Below are 19,913 nucleotides of genomic sequence, written 5' to 3' on the forward strand. Positions count from 1 at the left end.
CATTAGTGATGTGTTAAAGAACAAGTCCACCCCAACAAAAACTTGATTTGAATAAAAAGAGAAAAAATCAACAAGCATAACACTGAAAATTTCATCAAAATCGGATGTAAAATAAAAAGTTATGGCATTTTAAAGTTTCGCTTATTTTCAACAAAATAGTTATATGAACGAGCCAGTTACATCCAAATGAGAGAGTTGATGACATCACTCACTCACTATTTCTTTTGTATTTTATTATATGAAATATGAAATATTTTTATTTTCTCGTCATTGTCATGTGAAATGAAGTTTCATTCCTCCCTGAACACGTGGAATTCCATTATTTTAACATTTTGTGCTTCAGGCAATGAGGTCCTTATCATCAAATTCGTGAAAATTGAAATATTGTATAATTCAAACAATAAAAAACAAAAGAAATAGTGACTGACGTCATCGACTCTCTCATTTGGATGTAACTGGCTCGTTCATATAACTATTTTGTTGAAAATAAGCGAAACTTTGAAATGTCATAACTTTCTTCTTTTACATCCGATTTTGATGAAATTTTCAGCATTGTGCTTGTCTGATTTTTCTCTATTGATTCAAATCAACATTTTTCTGAGGTGGACTTGACCTTTAAAGAGCTGTTTATTTTCATGAGTTGCTGTTTCATTGTAATGAGTCATCAAATACCAAATCTGGCCCATACATCCTTCCTTTTTATGGTCACTGATTGTCATGATATGTTGTTTTATTTCCAGATCTTGCCACTGTAGTCGGTTACATGGTAGTGAGTCGTCCGTTCCTCAACCTAGCTCATAAACCCTTCCTTACAATGTCACACTCGGAGATGATGGAGGTAGGTTTTGAAAAAATTCACATCAAATTTAAATAATCTTAACCATAAAAGAGTACCTACACTATCATACCTTAAAAGAATACCTTATTAGAACTTTTGAAATAGCAAACGAGATGTTCGTAGAGATGATTCACAAAATTCAAGTTTGATTAAAGATTCCCAGTTGTATTTGTGGTATAAAAATGAATCATCATACTTGTTGGATCCCCATGTGCACATTGGTAACTTTTCATCAGACTGAGCTCTTTGGGACCCCCCCCCCGCCTCCCTTTGTGCTTTAAAAAAAATTATATATAGATGACAACATCAAATATGGTCCACATTGACATGACTTGAATTGATTCTTAGTCAGGTTTTGGCCCTCAATTCAATCAGAACTTGTGCTATTTGATAATGGAAAAGTTTAAGGTCCCATAATAAGTTGTGAGTCTTGCAATAACGATTGCAAAAAAAGTACATTGCTACGTCTCTTTTTGGATGTTAGTCAGTTAGTTTAGAGTCGAATTATGTGAATGCAAAGTTAACTTCAGATTTTCCATGTACCCCTTTAATCCAACATAAATTTACACTTGATTGGCGATTGATCCTGTTGCAAGACTTATGCTTGATTAATAGATCATAACTTTATTTTACAACAGGATTGATGGTAGCTTGCATTTAATTACCATTCTGTGTTTTAATAATCAGGAGTATTTATGCTTGATTTGGGGATAACTAAGTTGTTACTTGTGTTCAAGATGAAGAGCCAGTATCCAATGTCATAACATGAATTTGATTAACAAGACGTTGGCAGATAACATGAATTTGATTAACAAGACACTGGCAGAATGTCCCCATATGCCCCATTGGCAATAAATTGTGCAATTTCATTTCTAGATACTAATCAGCAAAGTGCCATATCATTTGCTTTGATTATATTGCTTTGTTGGGGGAAAAATATCATGATTTGTGTTGATTGGTGGCTTTATGATGGCAAAAGACAATTCATGCGGACTTATTCAGTGGTGCTACCAAACTGCTGATATGGTGTATAGGATGAAAAAATAATAATGCATTGGTGGACTTTTTCTTTGTTACAACTCATAAGGGCAGTGAAAACATTAATCAATAAGCCAGTTCACGGTTAGCTCATGATCAACTTTTCTCAAATGACCTTTGTGATTTTTCATTTAAGGATAAGCACTATCATTTTCAAATGTAGATGTTGCGTAAGCTTTACCGGTAGAGTATTCAAATTCAAAGAACAAAAGGCATTGTATAGACCAGGTGACTAGAATAGTACATCAGGGATAAAGTTTGGAAATTTGTTTTATTGTCTGCCTTTGGCACATTTGACTGTTGTTTAGGCTACTGTCAAATACCAGTGATTATGAAGGCTCTATTTATTTCTCTTTAGCTTGGATGTGATAAAATGAATATTTTGAAAGGAATACATGAATAATCATCGAATCACAAATGCCTATGTCAATGAATTTGAAAGCCACCATGGTTGATCTCAAATGACCCTTTTCTGCTCGTGCGCAGTTTACAACCGTGAACAGGCTTATTTTGTAAGGCAAACTCAACTTATTTACAATCAACATATCCTCTCTATTATTGATTTCAATTATCGACACTCAATTTCAAAATCAGCCAATCAAAACAAGCTCTAGTCATTAATCAGCCAATCACAAACAGCCATTAACTATCGCTACATGAATGGTGAATTACGATTGGCAGACGTTTCAGGTTTGAATTTCTTTTGGATGTGGCAATCAGATGATCATCAGATGTGAAAAGCCTCTATGAACCCACTTTCCTCTGCATGAGCATCCATTTTATATGTTTACTTTATAAAGGAGAATGAAACCTTTGGAACAAGATAGCTTGTGTGAATACAGAAAGATCAAAGAAACAGATCAACGAAAGTTTGAGAAAATCTGACAAATAATGAGAAAGTTATGAGCATTTGAATATTGCGATCACTAATGCTATGGAGATCCTTAAATTGGCAATGCAACAAAGATGTGTGATGTCACTTGTGAACAACTCTCCCGAATTACTTTAGTATATATTTCACTTAAATTGCTTCTTTTATCACATCTATCAGTAGATCATGTGTTCTTTCTATAGGAGGGCATGTTATACAGATTTTTAAAGAATACATCATGGATAAAGAATTTGTATCACCACAAGAAAAAGCAGAAAGAGACATTTTGAGGGTATCTTATAGTCCATCAAAGGGAAAGTTGTTCACATGTGACATCACACATCCTTGTCGCATTGCCAATGGGAGGATCTCCATAGCATTAGTGATTGCAATATTCAAATGCTCATAACTTTCTCATTATTTGTCAGATTTTTCTCAAACTTTCTTTGTTCTTATTTGATTTTTCTGTTTCGACACAAGCCTCGTTATTCCAAAGGTTTCATTCTCCTTTAAATTATTTTGGTTTTGCATGGAAATCTTTTTTCTAGCTGTGCCATATATCTGTCTGTATGCTTGTACAACCAGCTGATGCTATTGGTCAACTGGCCGATTCTATTGGTCGTATGGCTTTGTCAGAACGTAAAATACCACATCAGGCAGGATAAGTCCATGAATGATTCTAGCCGTGCTTGTTATTGGACATTTCAACTGACTTTAAATCTTTGTATACTCTTTATAGCATGGCCGCACATCCCCATGATAACCAATCCCAAATCCAACAACTATAATCCCGTGCAGTGTTGTATTCTTGTGCTATATCTTCTTTTTAAGCCACAGGTTAATACCTTGTCCGAAAATATCTTTAAATATAATGCTGCAATCCTTGCACCAACTAATACCTCACAGCCACTTAATGATTTTAATAATTGATTATGGTTACTATCCAATTTTACTATAACTCTATTAACCCCTTTTTCAACACAAAAGTAGATATTGGTTTGGAATGAAAAAGAGAAAAGGATAATTTGTTGGGAATTTCTCTTCATTTTACTTTCTCCCCTTCTGTATGATCGTGTAGCACTACTATAGGGCTGGGAGGATGCTGGTTCGGTTAGCCGAGGCGATCGGTCGCGTGGTCCTTTCGGGGCGAGAAATGACGCGCCTTGCAGGGTAAGATGATTTTAAAAACTGACCAGTATGAAAAATGGTATAAGAATCATCTTTGCTCTTAATTCCAGCTTGATAGACAAAAGATAACTTTTTTTATAAGCAAAAGTGCACATCTAGATCTTCTCTCACTTATGCATGTAAACGCATGTATGTGTTTAGATAGGCTGGCTGACGCTTTTATAAATTATGTGTTTGTACTCGTAGTGTCAGTTTCCTTGTCTGTCGTAGTTTGTCTTTAATGTTGTATATCTTTCTCTGGCAAATTCCCATGTGGTTGAATTCCTCTTTGTGTAATAACTGTAACAACTTGATTTAGACCAAATGGCTCTTTAACCCCCATCTCTTGTGTTGTTGTTGAGTTCTTGATAATTCATTCATCGTACTGATGGGTGACTATGGTTCGTAAAGCTGGAGTATGTCTCTTGTAATGTGTGAAACTGACAAAGTGCACGTGTACTCTCATTTCCATCCGCATATATATGCACATGCATGCACCGTCTTTCTGGTCTCATCCTTGTGATGTCCGCATATCAAGTTTGTTTCTTTTCTTGTGAGCTTCTTCAGTCATCAGCCTTTACCGTCTGTCATTTCCAAGTGCCCTTTGTTGAATGGGTCGTTTCCTTGATGACCCTTCTCCAAACTTCAAGCCCTGTTCACAAAGCTTATTGATTCCTAGTCACAAGCTACTGTTACAAGCTTCTAACATGGAAATTTCATGTCCCTTTTTTGATAATCATCAAATAAGTATACATTGTATATCATATCCATCATCCATTTGATATATTCATCATTAAAATCTAATGATAGAACTGATAAGTCAATTGTCATGCATCATCGACATTGTTAGGAATGCAGGTATGTGAATTAGCTTGATTAACAGGTCATGACTGTCAATGTACCGAGCCATCTGCCTCTCAGGTATCCATAGAGTCATTCAATAACCATCGCAAACACCCTCAAGGACATTAACACACTTACGACTGTGCATTATTTGTTTTATTCATTACCTGTACACGCTTTGCATTTCCATATTTATCCCTTTTGCCTTCCTGTGCGTACAAATCCCCACCAACCTTTCCACACCTAGGAGTACTACCAAGCCGGTAGGATGCTTCTTAGGTTAGCTCAGGCCGTGGGACGTCTTATCCTCTCTGGTCGAGAAATGGCCAGGCTATCAGGGTGAGTATGCAGGTCATAGGGTCAGATGTCGAAATCTGGGCAGTGTTTTAATAAAGCTGTTCATAAGTTTTGTATGACAATACGCACAAAGTGAACATGTTCTTTAATGTCAGGAACGTATCATTTAAACCCCAATTCCACAGAGAGCAAGACCTCTGAAAGACTGCTGTAAGACCATGAAATTTGCTTTATCTTTCAAGGATTTTTTTCAAAAATCTCGGGTCTTTTAGGATTCTTGATGGATCTTTCAATGGTCTTCGTGGTCCTCGTGAGTCCCAAAACATTTTGAAACGGTTCAAAACAGTCTTTCAGTGGTCTTTCAATGAACTTTCAAAGTTCTTATTAGTCTTTCCATGATCTTTCGGTAGTCTCTTAAGATTTTTGTGGAGATTACTGTAAGACTCATGAGAAATCATTGAAAGATCACTGAAAGATCATTGAAAGACCAAGCGAAGTCCATTGAATGAATTCTGAAAGATCACTTGTTGCATAAGAGATTTCTGAAAGACCATTGGAAAATCTCCATAGGACAAGTCTTAGACCAGTAAGACAAGAAATATCCATCAGTCTTTCAGAGTTCTTTGAGGGATCTTTCTGAGCCATTCCACAGAGATGACAAATTTCAGTGATCTTGGAGACTGCTGTAAGACCTTGCCAATTTTTGGTCTTTGAAAGGTCCTTCAAAGGTCTCCCCTCTGTGGAATGGGGGCCTTAGCATGAGAAAGTATCCCCATTCATGCATAAAGTCATGCATGAGTTTAATACAAACAGACTTATGAAACAACCCTGGTCATGATGAAGTGATTGTTAATTTGACTGAAAGGTATTGTTTAACTTTGTGAGCAGCCGATGTAAAAAGTTCTCAAACGAAGATGAAACATGTGTACAAGTGCATGTATTAGAACTAATAAACCCTGAAAACAACCATTATTGAGAATGAAAAGATAAAACTACTAGACAAACCCCCATTTTGTAAGTAGGTGTCTTGTAGACGCCTAAATAGTACACATTAGTGTATGGGATGAAGTTAAGATGGTGTTTCGGGTCACTTTATATTTCAATTTTTGAAGCACTAAATAATTATTTTCGAACGCAATTTTTTCTGGGCTTCATTTTTGTAACATATCACAGACACAGGTGACAAGTGTGACCTTCTAGCTCAGATTTTTTAAAAGTCAAAGCAATGTTAACCAATCACTTTAAGTCACAGCAACCTAATATTTCTCCTCTGCCTCAATGCTACATTTTCACTATTTCTCACTTTTCTCATAATCCCCCCTACCATATTTCAGTTATTGTTCTCCCTCTCTAATTCTATGTATTTTTGTAACCCCCCTCCCCCTTTCATCTCCCCCCCCCTCCCTCTCTCTCTAAACAAGATTAAATCTCTGTCCTAGAAAGGCGTCCAATATATGAGTAGTCGTGACTGTATTTACCTTTGTGTTATATCAGTGTGATTGAGTGATCAAGAAAGAATAGAATAGCAATTTCAAAAAGATGAAATTGAAACTAAACTAAAATAATAATCACAATTTCCCAATTCATATATCAAGTTAACACATTCATGTCATAAAACATCCTTATAAAATTAAACTCTGTATTTAGATTATTTTCATAAAGTTTGGGTTTTTGAAAATATATCATTATTTTCTTACTTCAGTTTTTCTTTGCCAATCCGAACTGTTCTTTGATACTTATTCATGATAACATTTATGTTTGAAGTCCCTAACATTTATTTTACATGTCCTCATTATACATGTACTTTTCTTCCTTCAGTATACTATTGCTCATATTTCACATAATTTTACTTGTTTTATATGTTATTTTTGTGTACAACAAATAACTACATTTGTGTTTATGTACCTTGTATGTGTTGTATATGTTCTATTTCATGCATACATCTGTATATTTTTTCTTTTTATGAAATATGGATATAAAAATTAATGGTTAAAATCTTATTCAGTTTAATTTAAACTTTAGTTTTCAATAAATGGAACAAATGTTTGTAAAAAGATATGTCTTTGTGTAGTAAACGTTTGATTTTATCAGCAATTTGGCTACTTATATGTAGATAATAATAATAAAAAAGATTGATATTGCTTGAACAGAGAGAAGTGAGACCAGGGGGGCATCATCACAAAGCATAGGGCATGATTTTATTTTTAAAACTAATTATTTTTTATCCGTAATTATTCAACTGATTGGAGGATCGTAAGAGATAATTTCTCTATTTAGAAGTAATTTGTATCAGTTGCTCAGGCCTGCCAACTACCCCTTTTTTCCAGGAGTTACCCCTTTTTCTTTTTTTTTATCAACCAAATAGATAAGCACTTTGTTTCTCCATATATTTAAGATAAAAAATAAATCAGCCCATATGTATGCATGTATTTGTGTTGTAGGGTATGGGTGTGTGTATGGGTGTAAGAGTAATATAGTTTTTCAACACTTTTAATTTCTCAATGTCTAAACATAAGAAAGCTAAACATGACTTAATTATAAAAAAAGTGAGGGCGTCACACCTGACATCGAGGAGAAAAAATTTTGCCATGTGATTAAAGGAAACCAAAACCCTAGAAGAGGAACAATTTAAAAAAAGTTTCATCAAAATCGGTTATGAAATAAGCAAGTTATGGGAGTTTGAAAACTCTTGTTGCACTTTCTATGGGCATCCTCAAATTGGCAAACGTGCTTCAAAATGGCTGATTTTGTGGACAACTCTCCATTTGTTTTGTACACAAATTTTCAGATTTTCCTCATTATCTTTCAAATTGCATCTTGCCTCCTTCTGAGCACAACATATGTCATGGGAAAATATAATCCACACAATATATGTCAAGGTCAGGAGGAGATATTGTGAAATATGTAAAATAAAGGGGAAAATCTGAAAATATGTGTACAAAACAAATGGAGAGTTGTCCACAAAATCAGCCAATTTGAGGATCCACATAGTAAGTACAATAAGACTTTTTAATCGTCCATAACTTGCTTAATTCATAACCGATTTTGATGAAACTTTTTTAATTGTTCCTCTCATTTTACTCTTTCCAATAAGATTGCTTCTCTTCTTGGGTTTTGGTTTCCTTTAAGACTTGTTTTTTTTTCTTCATTTTTGAATGTTAGCAGGCCTGGTTACTTTATGAGAATGAATTCATGACATGCAGAAAAATAGGACAATTGTATCCCTGTGAAAAAATAAAATGTGATGTCATTAATGAGTTGATATTTATTGGTGTTATTGATTATGTCTTATTAATTTTGTATTTTAAAGATTATGCGTTATTGATTAATTATTGATTTGGTGTTATTGCTTAGGTTCACTCAGAGAGTAACTGAACTGATGACGGTCTTAGAAGATCTCAACCATGGACGCTATGAGAGAACAATGGTCAGGGAAGAAAAGGGTAAACAAACAAACAACATCCTCAAGATTCTGGGGTCATATCTTATAGCATTTTGCTAGAAACTTGAAATTGATTACTTGTCAATTTTAGATGTTGTTTGAAGGTTTGCATGGTGGCATGTACAATTGTACAACTGACTCCTGAAGACGGACAGTCAACCTGTCCAAAACGTCGAGTCTCTCTACTACTCATCATCTCTACTCGCTGACTCAAGCCAGCATCTCCTCATCAGCTCTACTACTCAAGCTGTTTTCACTCAACATTCCTTCTGGTTTACAGTCCTTTTCAGGATTATTTTCAAGAAAGAATACTCTACTCTCAAATCTCCACTTTCTCGCCTATCCACTTCTCTTCTTCTATCCACTGGTTCTATAACACTCCACATGGTGTACCGTAAACCACATCAGCAATTGTCAATTTTAGGTTCGAAAATCAATCATGCAATGTCATGCGATTGATAAAAATAATAAATAATTTGATTTTATACCAATGAATACATAAATATAAAAAAAAACAATAATAAATAATATAGGATTTGTAAAGTGCATGTATCAACCTTGCTAGGTGCTCCTACATGTATAATACCCCGGCTAAGCTACATGTAGTCTACCTATTCCGGCACTCACAGCTTTTTGAGGAATTACTTCCTGTCGGTACCCATTTACCTCACCTGGGTTGAGTGCAGCACATTGTGGGTAAATATCTTGAAGGAAAACATGCCAGGCTTGTAATCAAACCCACGTCCATCAGATTGAAAGACGAGAGTCTTAATCACTAAACCACTGCCCACATTTGCATATTTGCACTCATTACTGATCTGCTTCTTGAAAACAAGAAGTTCAAATTTATTTGCTACAGTTAAAATTGATCTGTCATTTGTAAATTTGCAATTGATGGCAAATATTTTTGCAACAACCCATTAGAGCTACAATCAAATCAATTTAATCTGTTAAAAACTATTTCCATTTGGGTTTTGTAAAATTTTATTGCAAAATGCCTGTACAGTCAATAAAGGGCATTCAAATGGACGAGCTGTAGTTCCCTTTTTACATAAAATCAATGTAGGTAACCTTTAGGAGTGGGGCAGAAGGCCTTTTGTCAAAGTTATTACGTTGACTCTTTGTCCCTGGCATTCCAGTGGTGAATTTCTGTTATGCATTGGTATTTCTTTGTCTCCTGAATGGTTATGCATTCTTTATATAAAACCTTCATTTGACAGATGGACAATGCTGTTGATTATGATGATGACGATGATGATAATTATGGTGATGATGATAGTGGTGGTGGTGGTGATGTTGGTGGTGATGATGTTGATGATGATGATGAAGATGATGATGATGATGTTGATGATGATGATGATGGTGATGATGTTGATGATGATGATGATGGTGATGATGATGTTGATGATGTTGATAATGATGATGATGGTGATGATGATGATGATGGTGATGATGATGATATTGAGAAGAAGATGAAGAATAGTAATGATATTATATTTCAGGCTCTATGAAACAACTGGCTTATGTGAGAAACACTTTCCACTGAGGCCACTCTCCTAATTTATTCCACTGATTATATTTGATCTCATCTTTATAGATTCTGACAGTGAAGATGACAGAGAACCCCTGGTACCTGGTAGTGGTAAACTCATCCATGCTGATAACCTTATCAAGTAAGTACAGTCAATCAATCTAGATGTGTTGGATTGTCCTAAAGAATACAAGGGGGAGGGGAATATAAATTCATGTTTAGTTCAAACTTTTTATTTCAATTTGATAATTTTAATAATAATAATAATATAAATAATAATCCGCTTTTACATGCTAAGTAATTCCCAATGAACATTTCATGGTGAATATCATTTACCACAAGAAAAGATCACCAGTCGTTCTTAATGTTACTCTTAACGGCCCCCAGGAATGTTAAGATTCTGAAATGAATCATATGGTGATATTTATGAAGTGGTTCTGTGGTATCCTGATACCAAAACATGACCTCAGAATGATTTTATCGTGATTCACATAGATTTGAGCAGGTACCCCTAGTGACCCCTAATGCAGATGTACTGGTCAGAGAGATGACCTTTGAGGTGCCCTCAGGGGTCAATGTCCTCGTCTGCGGACCGAACGGATGTGGAAAGAGCTCCCTCTTCAGGACACTCGGAGAGGTTAGTATTTACTTTATTTATTTATATATACATGTATATAGTAAAGTGAAGTAGTCACATTAAGATGCAACCCTTGAGGATTGAATTAAGTTTTAATGAGGTAGTGGATTATGTATTGGATTTAAGATTGGATTTACAGATGAGGATTAAGTTACGGTAGAATTATAAAAAATATATATATGTGTTTGGGACCGCAAAAATGTAAAATAGCCTTAAAAAAGTGAATGCTTCTTTTTCAGATTTAGGGAAAGGATTAAGTTTAAGGTCAGGGCTTTATATATTTCATTATCTTGAAGAGAAAAAATATAATAAAAAATACTCACTAGTAACTGTAGCCTTGAACCTGAATCCCATTTAAAAATGCTACTCTATCCCAAATCCAAAACCAAACCCTCATTTGGCCTAGTATCTTTCACAGTATATGTCAACATTGCAGTGGTAGATCTAGGATTTCAAAAAAGAGGGGGCTCAAAGGGAAAATATGAATATAGTGTGGTCACAGATGACATTTTTATTAGATTAAGCTATATTGATATATAATGCGTCCCCCCAAAAAACTATACACTTTTGAAATGGCCGCCAAATAAAAAACACCATTTTGGTGGGAAAGTTTTATATATATGGTAAGCCAATTAAGTCAACTTTCAAATGACACGTTGGTAAACTATTGACTTCCAAATGCGTAGGTTTTTTCCCCAAAAGTGATATATTTTTTTATTGGCAGCCATTTCAAAAGTGTGTGGGTTTTTTTTGACACACTGTATATGTGTTCTTTGGGTGATTCGAGAGTTCAAGCCACAGCCACATCAGTCCAAGAGATGTTAAAAAATGGGAGTTGCTGCGTCTATGTTTGGCGTTTTAGGAATAGAGCAACGTCAGTCTGCGCTGTTCAGTTGCTGCCAGGCTCATGATCAGTTGGACAAAATGAATTTTCGAAGGATTTTTAATTCTATTTTGAACAATAAGATAAGGATTTTAATTTCAGATTGTTGTTTCATTTCATTGTCATTATTTATTCATTTATATTATTCATTCCTTACTTCAAACATATTCGAAATTGTTATGCCTCTTCCACATTTTAAGTGTTAATTTTTATTTTGAAATTGAGTTTATGTCATCGAAAAATAGTTGTTTATCTGTATATTTTTCACTTTAACCCAGCTTTGGCCGTTATTTGGAGGTAAACTGACCAAACCAGAGGGAAGAAAACTTTTTTATGTACCACAAGTAAGTTCATAGCTGTCAAATCTTCATTCAGGTCAATTTCATTTATGTTGTTGGAATTATATTGCTCCATATATACATGTATACATTTATACATAAACTCGAGATGAAATATTGACTGACTCCGAGCAGAATAATATCAACTTTGTCTATACATTTATTCATATACATGTTTGTGACTGATTGAAAAAAAGAAGGCCCATCATAGAAGGAACAAATTTACATTGTAGTTCCTCAATTCAGACTATATGTTATGAATTTCTATTTAAAAAAATTGTATTTCCTGCGGCATACATGTATGATCCAAATGTTAACATTTTACATGTTAATTCTTGGTTACGTTTTACAATCATGTGTGCTGTGTTTGTTACTGTAAGCACATTAAATAGTTGGATATTTATGACATAAATTTTGTTTGGCTAAATGACATGTACAGTGTATCTCATAATATCAAAGTGGTCTCAACATTATTCCGAAACCGTTCGTTTGGTTCTATCAGTCCTCCCTATTCATTGAATAATGATTAGGAAGTAAGGCTTTATTGTAAGATGGACCACAGTACTCATGTTATTCTGTAATAATACCATTGTTTGAATAATTGACTTTTCTTCCTATCCATACGGTTTATTCATTTATTATTCCCTCCCCTCAATTTCTTATAGTTTTACAAGAAATAGTTGAAGAGAAAGAATATTTTGTATATTTACACTCACTTCTGGAACCCCCCCTCACCTCTGGAACACCCTCCCTTCTTCACTACGTGAAATTAACAACATTGAACTCTTCAAATCGTCTCTCAAAACTCGCATATTTCAGCAGATGTGTAATGATTAGTTTATAATTGGATGAGCCTGTGCCTATGAATGTTTTTAACTGAAATATGTTGCAATATAAATGATGTGGATCATCATCATCATCGTTTCTATTAATATAAACATTTTTTTATCAAGTTCAACTGACTTAATTAGGAGTTCATTGTTTGTGATGAAAGAACTCTATACAATCACAAATTTCCATTCTTGAAACTTTAACTCATATGTCCATCTACTTTCAGAGGCCTTACATGACGATTGGAACATTACGTGATCAGATCATCTACCCGGATACCAAGGAAGAAATGGTGAAGAAGGGAATTACGGACAAAGATATTGAAGAGATGATAGTGAAGGTAATGATAGATGAATGATAGAGGGATGAATATAAAGAAGAGAAATTGAAAATTTGATAGTGAAGGTTTTATGATGGAATAAGGAGATGAAAATTAAGAGGAAATTTGATTTATAGCGGAATGACTGACAAACATATTGAAGAGGAGATATGATTGAGAAAGGAGAGATATATGACAAAGATACTGAAGAGATGATAGTGAAGGTATGTTATTGAATGGTGGAAGGGATGAATAGATAAGATTGAGATTATAAAATGAGATATTAGAGGTCTAAACTCTAAGCTAGTTCACAAGTAGAAAAGCTTTAGTATCACCATTTACAAGATATAATTTTGCTATTGTTTTGGCTGAAGGAAATGTGTTTGATTTTATTCTTTTAAAAGGTTCAACTCGCTAATCTCCTGGAGCGTGAAGGATCATGGGACGCCGTTCAAGATTGGATGGATGTACTGAGTGGAGGAGAGAAGCAGAGAGTTGCTGTAAGTAACAATATTAAAACTCATTCAGAAAAAAAATGACCACATTGTGTAGTTTGGCCAAATGACATTATGTAGAGCCATATAAAAAAATATTTGATATACATGTACTTGAGAAGAGAGAGTAAAATGTCTACATATTCTGTAGCCTATTCTTACTGTGTGTGTCTTGCTAAAAATCAATTCAAGGGAACATCAAAATTGATTTTGCACGCACAAATTTGATCTTACATTCTAAAAATGTAGAGTCAAAATATATTTAATATATTTAATACAAGTACTAGTACATGTTAAAGGTATTGTTTAACTTTGTGAGCAGCCGATTTAAAAAATTCTCAAACCAAGATGAAACATGTGTACAAGTGCATGTATTAGCACTAATAAACCCTGAAAACAACCATTATTGAGAATGAAAAACTAAAACTACAAGGCAAACCCTGATTTTGTAAATAGGCGTCTTATAGACGCCTAAATAGTACACATAACTGTATGGGATGAAATTAAGATGGTGTTTCCGGTCACTTTATATTTCAATTTTTGAAGCACTAAATAATGATTTTCGAACGCAATTTTTTCAGGGCTTCATTTTTGTAACATATCACAGACACAGGTGAAAAGTGTGACCTTCTAGCTCAGATTATTTAAAAGTCAAACCAATGTTAGACAATCACTTTAATAATGAAGAATAACAAGTGATTTAGGTATCAAAGTCCTCAAATAATTTTATTGTTTTGATTGTATTAAAAACCTGTAGGTTGTACATTAAGCCTCAGTTTGTTAGTATCAATAGTATGCAGTAAATAGTTAAAAATATACCATATGCTGATGGGCTCTAGTTAAAATTATACAATGTTCAACAGGGGAATGGTATACAAATAATCCCTTTTTTCTCATGTCTAATTTGTAATATACTGAGCCCTGGAAGGCAGCTCGAGCTAACAATGATAATAATAAGGCTTTTTGGAATAGGTTATTTCTAGATAGATGGAAAGATGATAAAGGAGAGATATTTGACAGATATTGAAGTGATTATATAAAAGGTATGACAGAGGGATGGTGAAGGGGATGAATATGAAAAGGAGATATTAAAAAATGAATGACTGACAAAGATATGAATGCCTATTGTAATTTATCATTATTCTTTATTTTCAGATGGCTAGGTTGTTCTACCATAAGCCCCAGTTTGCTATCCTTGATGAATGTACGAGTGCCGTGTCCGTGGATGTAGAGGGGTATATCTACACACACGCAAGGGAGGTCGGCATCACACTCTTCACTGTATCACACAGGAGGTCTCTATGGAAATATCATGAGGTATGGTATAGTATCAATAGTATGCAGTAAATAGTATAAATATACCATGCACTGAGAGGCTATAGTTGAAATTATGCAATGTTGATTAGGAGAATAGTATACAAATACACTATGATGCCCGAGGATCTGGCTTAAATTATTCACAACATCAAATAGTGCTCTTCTTAATGTTAATGCTCCACTGATGTTTCTTAGTATAAATAAGATACATGTATGATAGATAATGTTCATTAACTTTATTGACCCCATCTCGGGATAAGAGAGTATTATTATTATTATTTTGTTTGGCGTCACCTGTGCCTGGGAGGTGAAAAGCGAACTGAATCACTATGACCCGCAGGTTTCTCCTCCCGATATAACTGATTGGGGGAAACGCAGGTGGACCACTACACCGGGGTTTCCCCCTACTCATACGAATAGTGCAGTGGGTTCTTAACGTGCAAAGGCGGTGACTCTCCTCTACACGGGACCTCCATTTAACCTCCTATCCGAGGGACGGAGTGTTTTCCATTGTAACATAGCCTGCATCTATGAAACATGGGAGAGACGTTTACACACAACGCACTGGCTTCAGTCATCCGTATAATGAATATTTTTACAATGATTTTATTTCCATGAATAAATGAATACACATATATAGTACATAAAAATCATACATATTTACAAATCTATCCTTTATGGCTGTTTGGCTTTTTTACCACAACAAGTATGTACCATTGTTTCTCTCATTCTTTCTAGGAATGGTTTTAGCTTGTTCCGTGAATGAGTCTTTGTATATCTTATCTGTTTTATATCCCTTCCGCGTTTATCATTTCCTCATCATGTCACATGAGATATAAGAAAGGAAGTATAGGTAATATTGTATAAAAATATTCATGTAATTTTTGTCTCGCCCACCAGAGGTGAAGGCGAGACTTAGGGATCCAAATGTCGTCCGTCCGTCCGTCACAAACCTTATGACACATAACTCCACAACCGTAAGTCACTTTTCAACCAAACTTGGATGGTAGATGGACTTGGGGGACCTGCGTGTTATGCTGCAGTCGGAGGTCACATGGTAAGGTCAAAGGTCATTTTCAGGTCAACGTTAAAGTTTACATGCAAGTCAACGTTAAAGTTTACATGCAAGACTCTCTTATGACTCCTAACTCCGCAACCGTAAGTCACTTTTCAATCAAACTTGCTTAGTAGATGGACTTGGGGGACCTGCATGTTAGGCTGCAGTCAGAGGTCACGTGGTAAGGTCAAAGGTCATTTTCAGGTCAACGTTAAAGTTTACATGCAAGACTCTTATGACACACAACTCCACAACCATAAGTCACTTTTCAACCAAACTTGGATGGTAGATGGACTTGGGGGACCTGCGTGTTATGCTGCAGTCGGAGGTCACATGGTAAGGTCAAAGGTCATTTTCAGGTCAACGTTAAAGTTTACATGCAAGACTCTCTTATGACTCCTAACTCTGCAACCGTAAGTCACTTTTCAACCAAACTTGGATGGTAGATGGACTTGGGGGACCTGCGTGTTATGCTACAGTCGGAGGTCACATGGTAAGGTCAAAGGTCATTTTCAAGTCAACGTTAAAGTTTACATGCAAGACTCTCTTATGACTCCTAACTCTGCAACCGTAAGTCACTTTTCAACCAAACTTGGATGGTAGATGGACTTGGGGGACCTGCATGTTATGCTGCAGTCAAAGGTCACATGGTAAGGTCAAAGGTCATTTTCAAGTCAACGTTAAAGTTTACATGCAAGACTCTCTTATGACACACAACTCCACAACCGTAAGTCACTTTTCAACCAAACTTGGATGGTAGATGGACTTGGGGGACCTGCATGTTATGCTGCAGTCGGAGGTCACGTGGTAAGGTCAAAGGTCATTTTCAGGTCAACATTAAAGTTTACATGCAAGACTCTCTTATGACTCCTAACTCCGCAACCGTAAGTCACTTTTCAACCAAACTTGGATGGTAGATGGACTTGGGGGACCTGCGTGTTATGCTGCAGTCGGAGGTCACATGGTAAGGTCAAAGGTCATTTTCAGGTCAACCTTACCTAACTCCGCAACCGTAAGGTGCTTTTCAACCAAACTTGGATGGTAGATTGACTTGGGGGACCTGCATGTTATGCTGCAGTGGGAGGTCACATGATAAGGTCAAAGGTCATTTTCAGGTCAACATTAAAATTTACCTGCAAGGCTCTTAAGGCAAGTGTTATTCCATCCCAGTCATATTACAATTAAGTTTCGATACAATTCTGTTGCATGCCCTCGCGAATCACGATATTTCTGGTTATTTTCATACGTGGGCGAGACACAAAATCGCTTTTGCCTTGTTCTGATATTTATGCTGCTCGCTTGCTTGGCAGTCAATGATTTGGCTCCAAGAACAGTTCATTGTAAACCTTCACCCCTTCATTTACCAACTGCTTCTCCCAGCCAGCATCCTACTCCCTCCCCCCCAACTTGAATAGAGTGATGGCCGCTATTTATGCCCATGTACTAGAACCGTAAACCTGAATGACACTGCAATATCATTTTTTTTCTTTCCTCTTTCCCCTCTTTTTATTCCAACTACAGTACTATCTGATGTTCGATGGACGTGGTTCGTACGAATTCAAGAAAATAGATCAGGACACGGTTGAATTTGGCTCATGAGCAAAGCACATATAAGATATCATCTATATAGTAATGTTATAATTTTACTATAATTTTTATACATTATTTTTATATTATTGACATCAAATGATTTCAATTTTTAAATTTAAGAGGTAATGATATCAACTCTTTGCTCACTGACTTGATTTTGATGGGAAAATCATTGAAATCATTATGTGGAAATTTCTTTGAAAACTGATTTAGCGCAAGAGCAGTATTATTTGTTGCCATTTGAAATCATTTTGTGGAAATTTCTTTTTGAACTGATTTCGCGCAAGAGCAGTAGTACCGTAAGGGCACTAGTATTCAACCCGTTTGGAGAGTTTCCTCAAATATATAGAAATATAGAATTCACCTGAATTTCAGACCCGTCTTACTTCCAAGAGCAAATGCTGGTTATTCTTTTTCCGTTATTTTTTTCTTCAACCAGTCGACTGTGTGCGCGGGCGATCGAATTATATGGCGACGGTTTTTTGCACTAGTATTCAACCTGTCTGCACTAGTATTCAACCTAGCGATGAAAGATGGTCCTGTCTCTCAATCTGCCCTTGTCCCATCCGACTATGGACTAGACCATTTGAGATGAGACCAAACAGGGAATTAATCAAGCCAGATACTTACATAGATCTAAATCTAATTTAGCAATATAAACCCTTTTGAGATTTGCTATCTATCCTCACTAGGTTGAATACTAGTGCAATTCAGTGCAAAAGGCCATCGGCGCATAATTCGATCCTACGCGCATACAGTCGACAGATTGATAAAGAAAATACCGACAACAGATTACCCTGGAAATAACAAAGGTATGAAATTAAGATAGTTTCCATATTTCTAAATATTTTTGGAAATATGTCAAATTCTTTGAATTATGCCGGGTTGAATACTAGTGCCCTTACGGTATTTGTTCCTCAACAAATTATTTATACCATGATTTTTCTGTACGAAGGTGGAGGAGGAGAAACTAATGGTTACAATTGTTCAATTGAATTATATCATTGAAAGTGATATATTTGATCATATTAACTCATTGTTATTTTTTTAAATCAAGAATGAAGGAGGCAGTGGTTGAAGTACGATATCCATCAATATTTTCTCCCCACCCTTCATTTAATTGCAATCCCCCATCGAGGTGTATTGTCATATATTTTCAGTAGGTGCTCTACAAGTCTAGCTTTACAAAACCCCTTCTTGAATACTTTTAGAGGTATATATGCTGTATTCTGAGGCATACTTAGGGAAAATGATTTTTTCTCACAAGATACGGGGTGAATTTTTAAGTAACTGTATAAAGTATAGATTTGCTTGTATATGTGGGTTTATGAAAGTGCAATGGAGAGATTATGGAGCTATATTTGTCGTCCTATTTGCCAATTTTAGTTAAACCCATTATTTGCCAGTCTAATAATAATAATAATATACATGTATAGCATTTTATGAGGCGCCGATTTATCTAGTTTCCTATTCAATGGCGCACTATATATTACCCCGGCTGTAGCTCCAGCTGCTAAAGGCGCTTGGTGCATTCAAGGAAATAATCCTGCCGGGTACCCAGTCTAGGAGTTGTTAATAGATAGACCCTCTGTCTAAACATCTGCTTGAGGCTTTACCTTGTTGAACAAAGATGATGCAACTTTATTAAAACACACGTTTTTATTATGGTGTTAGATAAACCAAAACTCAGATGGGTACCCATTATATTTTACTGGGATCTGCCAATGTCAATGTGTCTTTCTATGCAGTTTAGCGTGGTACTTTGACTTCATCTAATGTTTGCACCAAGATAGAAGTATTTCAGAAAGGTTTTTATGTGTATAAATTGTCCAAAAGTATGTTATTTCGTTGATTATACAATCCTTTTTATATCTTTCATTGATTATGTACCTTTTGTTTTGGTGTTATTTTGAAGTTCAATACATGACAACATGCTATTTGCAGGTAGAATAAGAAAATTGTAATATTTTATTACAGAAATGATGATAAACTTATCATGGAACATTTCTCATTTGAATTTCTTAAATATTGTCTTATTGGCTTATGTCTATTTTAAAGATTATTTTAAAAGAAAATTGTGAAAATTTTAATTTGTCTCCCCACTTCTCACGATCATATGTATTCTCCAGTTTCTGATTATTTCTTGTTTACTTCTTAAAGTGTGTTCTTGAAATTTACTTACATGTATAATGATAAAATGAATTTATTTCTTTTCATATTTATGTGAGAGTTGAACAAAAATGTTAATTCTGGTATAGATATTTATGTATAAATATGAATTTATTGTACTTTTGAAGTAAATATTAAATACTGAATGATGTGGAATCACATATCCTTTGCTGATGGATGAGTTTTTATTTATTTATAAAAAAAATCTGTTTCCTTGTACATAGATGTTTTATCCATTGATTGCGTGTGTG

General features: G+C 35.1%; 1 protein-coding gene across 2 annotated transcripts in view; it reads left to right on the forward strand.

Annotated features, from left to right (window-relative positions):
• LOC121423852 (ATP-binding cassette sub-family D member 3-like) overlaps positions 1-17,784 on the forward strand; it is a 37,673-nt gene extending 19,889 nt beyond the window's left edge. The window contains exons 13-22 of one of the 2 annotated variants that reach the window (XM_041619359.1): positions 741-838; positions 3,826-3,917; positions 8,409-8,497; positions 10,094-10,169; positions 10,523-10,664; positions 11,826-11,891; positions 12,943-13,056; positions 13,440-13,535; positions 14,685-14,846; positions 17,425-17,784. In XM_041619359.1, coding sequence (XP_041475293.1) covers positions 741-838; positions 3,826-3,917; positions 8,409-8,497; positions 10,094-10,169; positions 10,523-10,664; positions 11,826-11,891; positions 12,943-13,056; positions 13,440-13,535; positions 14,685-14,846; positions 17,425-17,502 — 1,013 coding nt within the window. In that variant the 3' untranslated portion in view covers positions 17,503-17,784. Of the gene's footprint in view, positions 1-740; positions 839-3,825; positions 3,918-5,004; positions 5,097-8,408; positions 8,498-10,093; positions 10,170-10,522; positions 10,665-11,825; positions 11,892-12,942; positions 13,057-13,439; positions 13,536-14,684; positions 14,847-17,424 lie in introns of both variants that reach the window. The other variant, XM_041619360.1, reaches the window with a different exon arrangement.
• The last annotated feature ends 2,129 nt before the right edge of the window (positions 17,785-19,913 follow it).

Source organism: Lytechinus variegatus, chromosome 11 (genome assembly GCF_018143015.1).
Source record: "Lytechinus variegatus isolate NC3 chromosome 11, Lvar_3.0, whole genome shotgun sequence".
In the NCBI taxonomy this organism is placed as follows: domain Eukaryota; kingdom Metazoa; phylum Echinodermata; class Echinoidea; order Temnopleuroida; family Toxopneustidae; genus Lytechinus; species Lytechinus variegatus.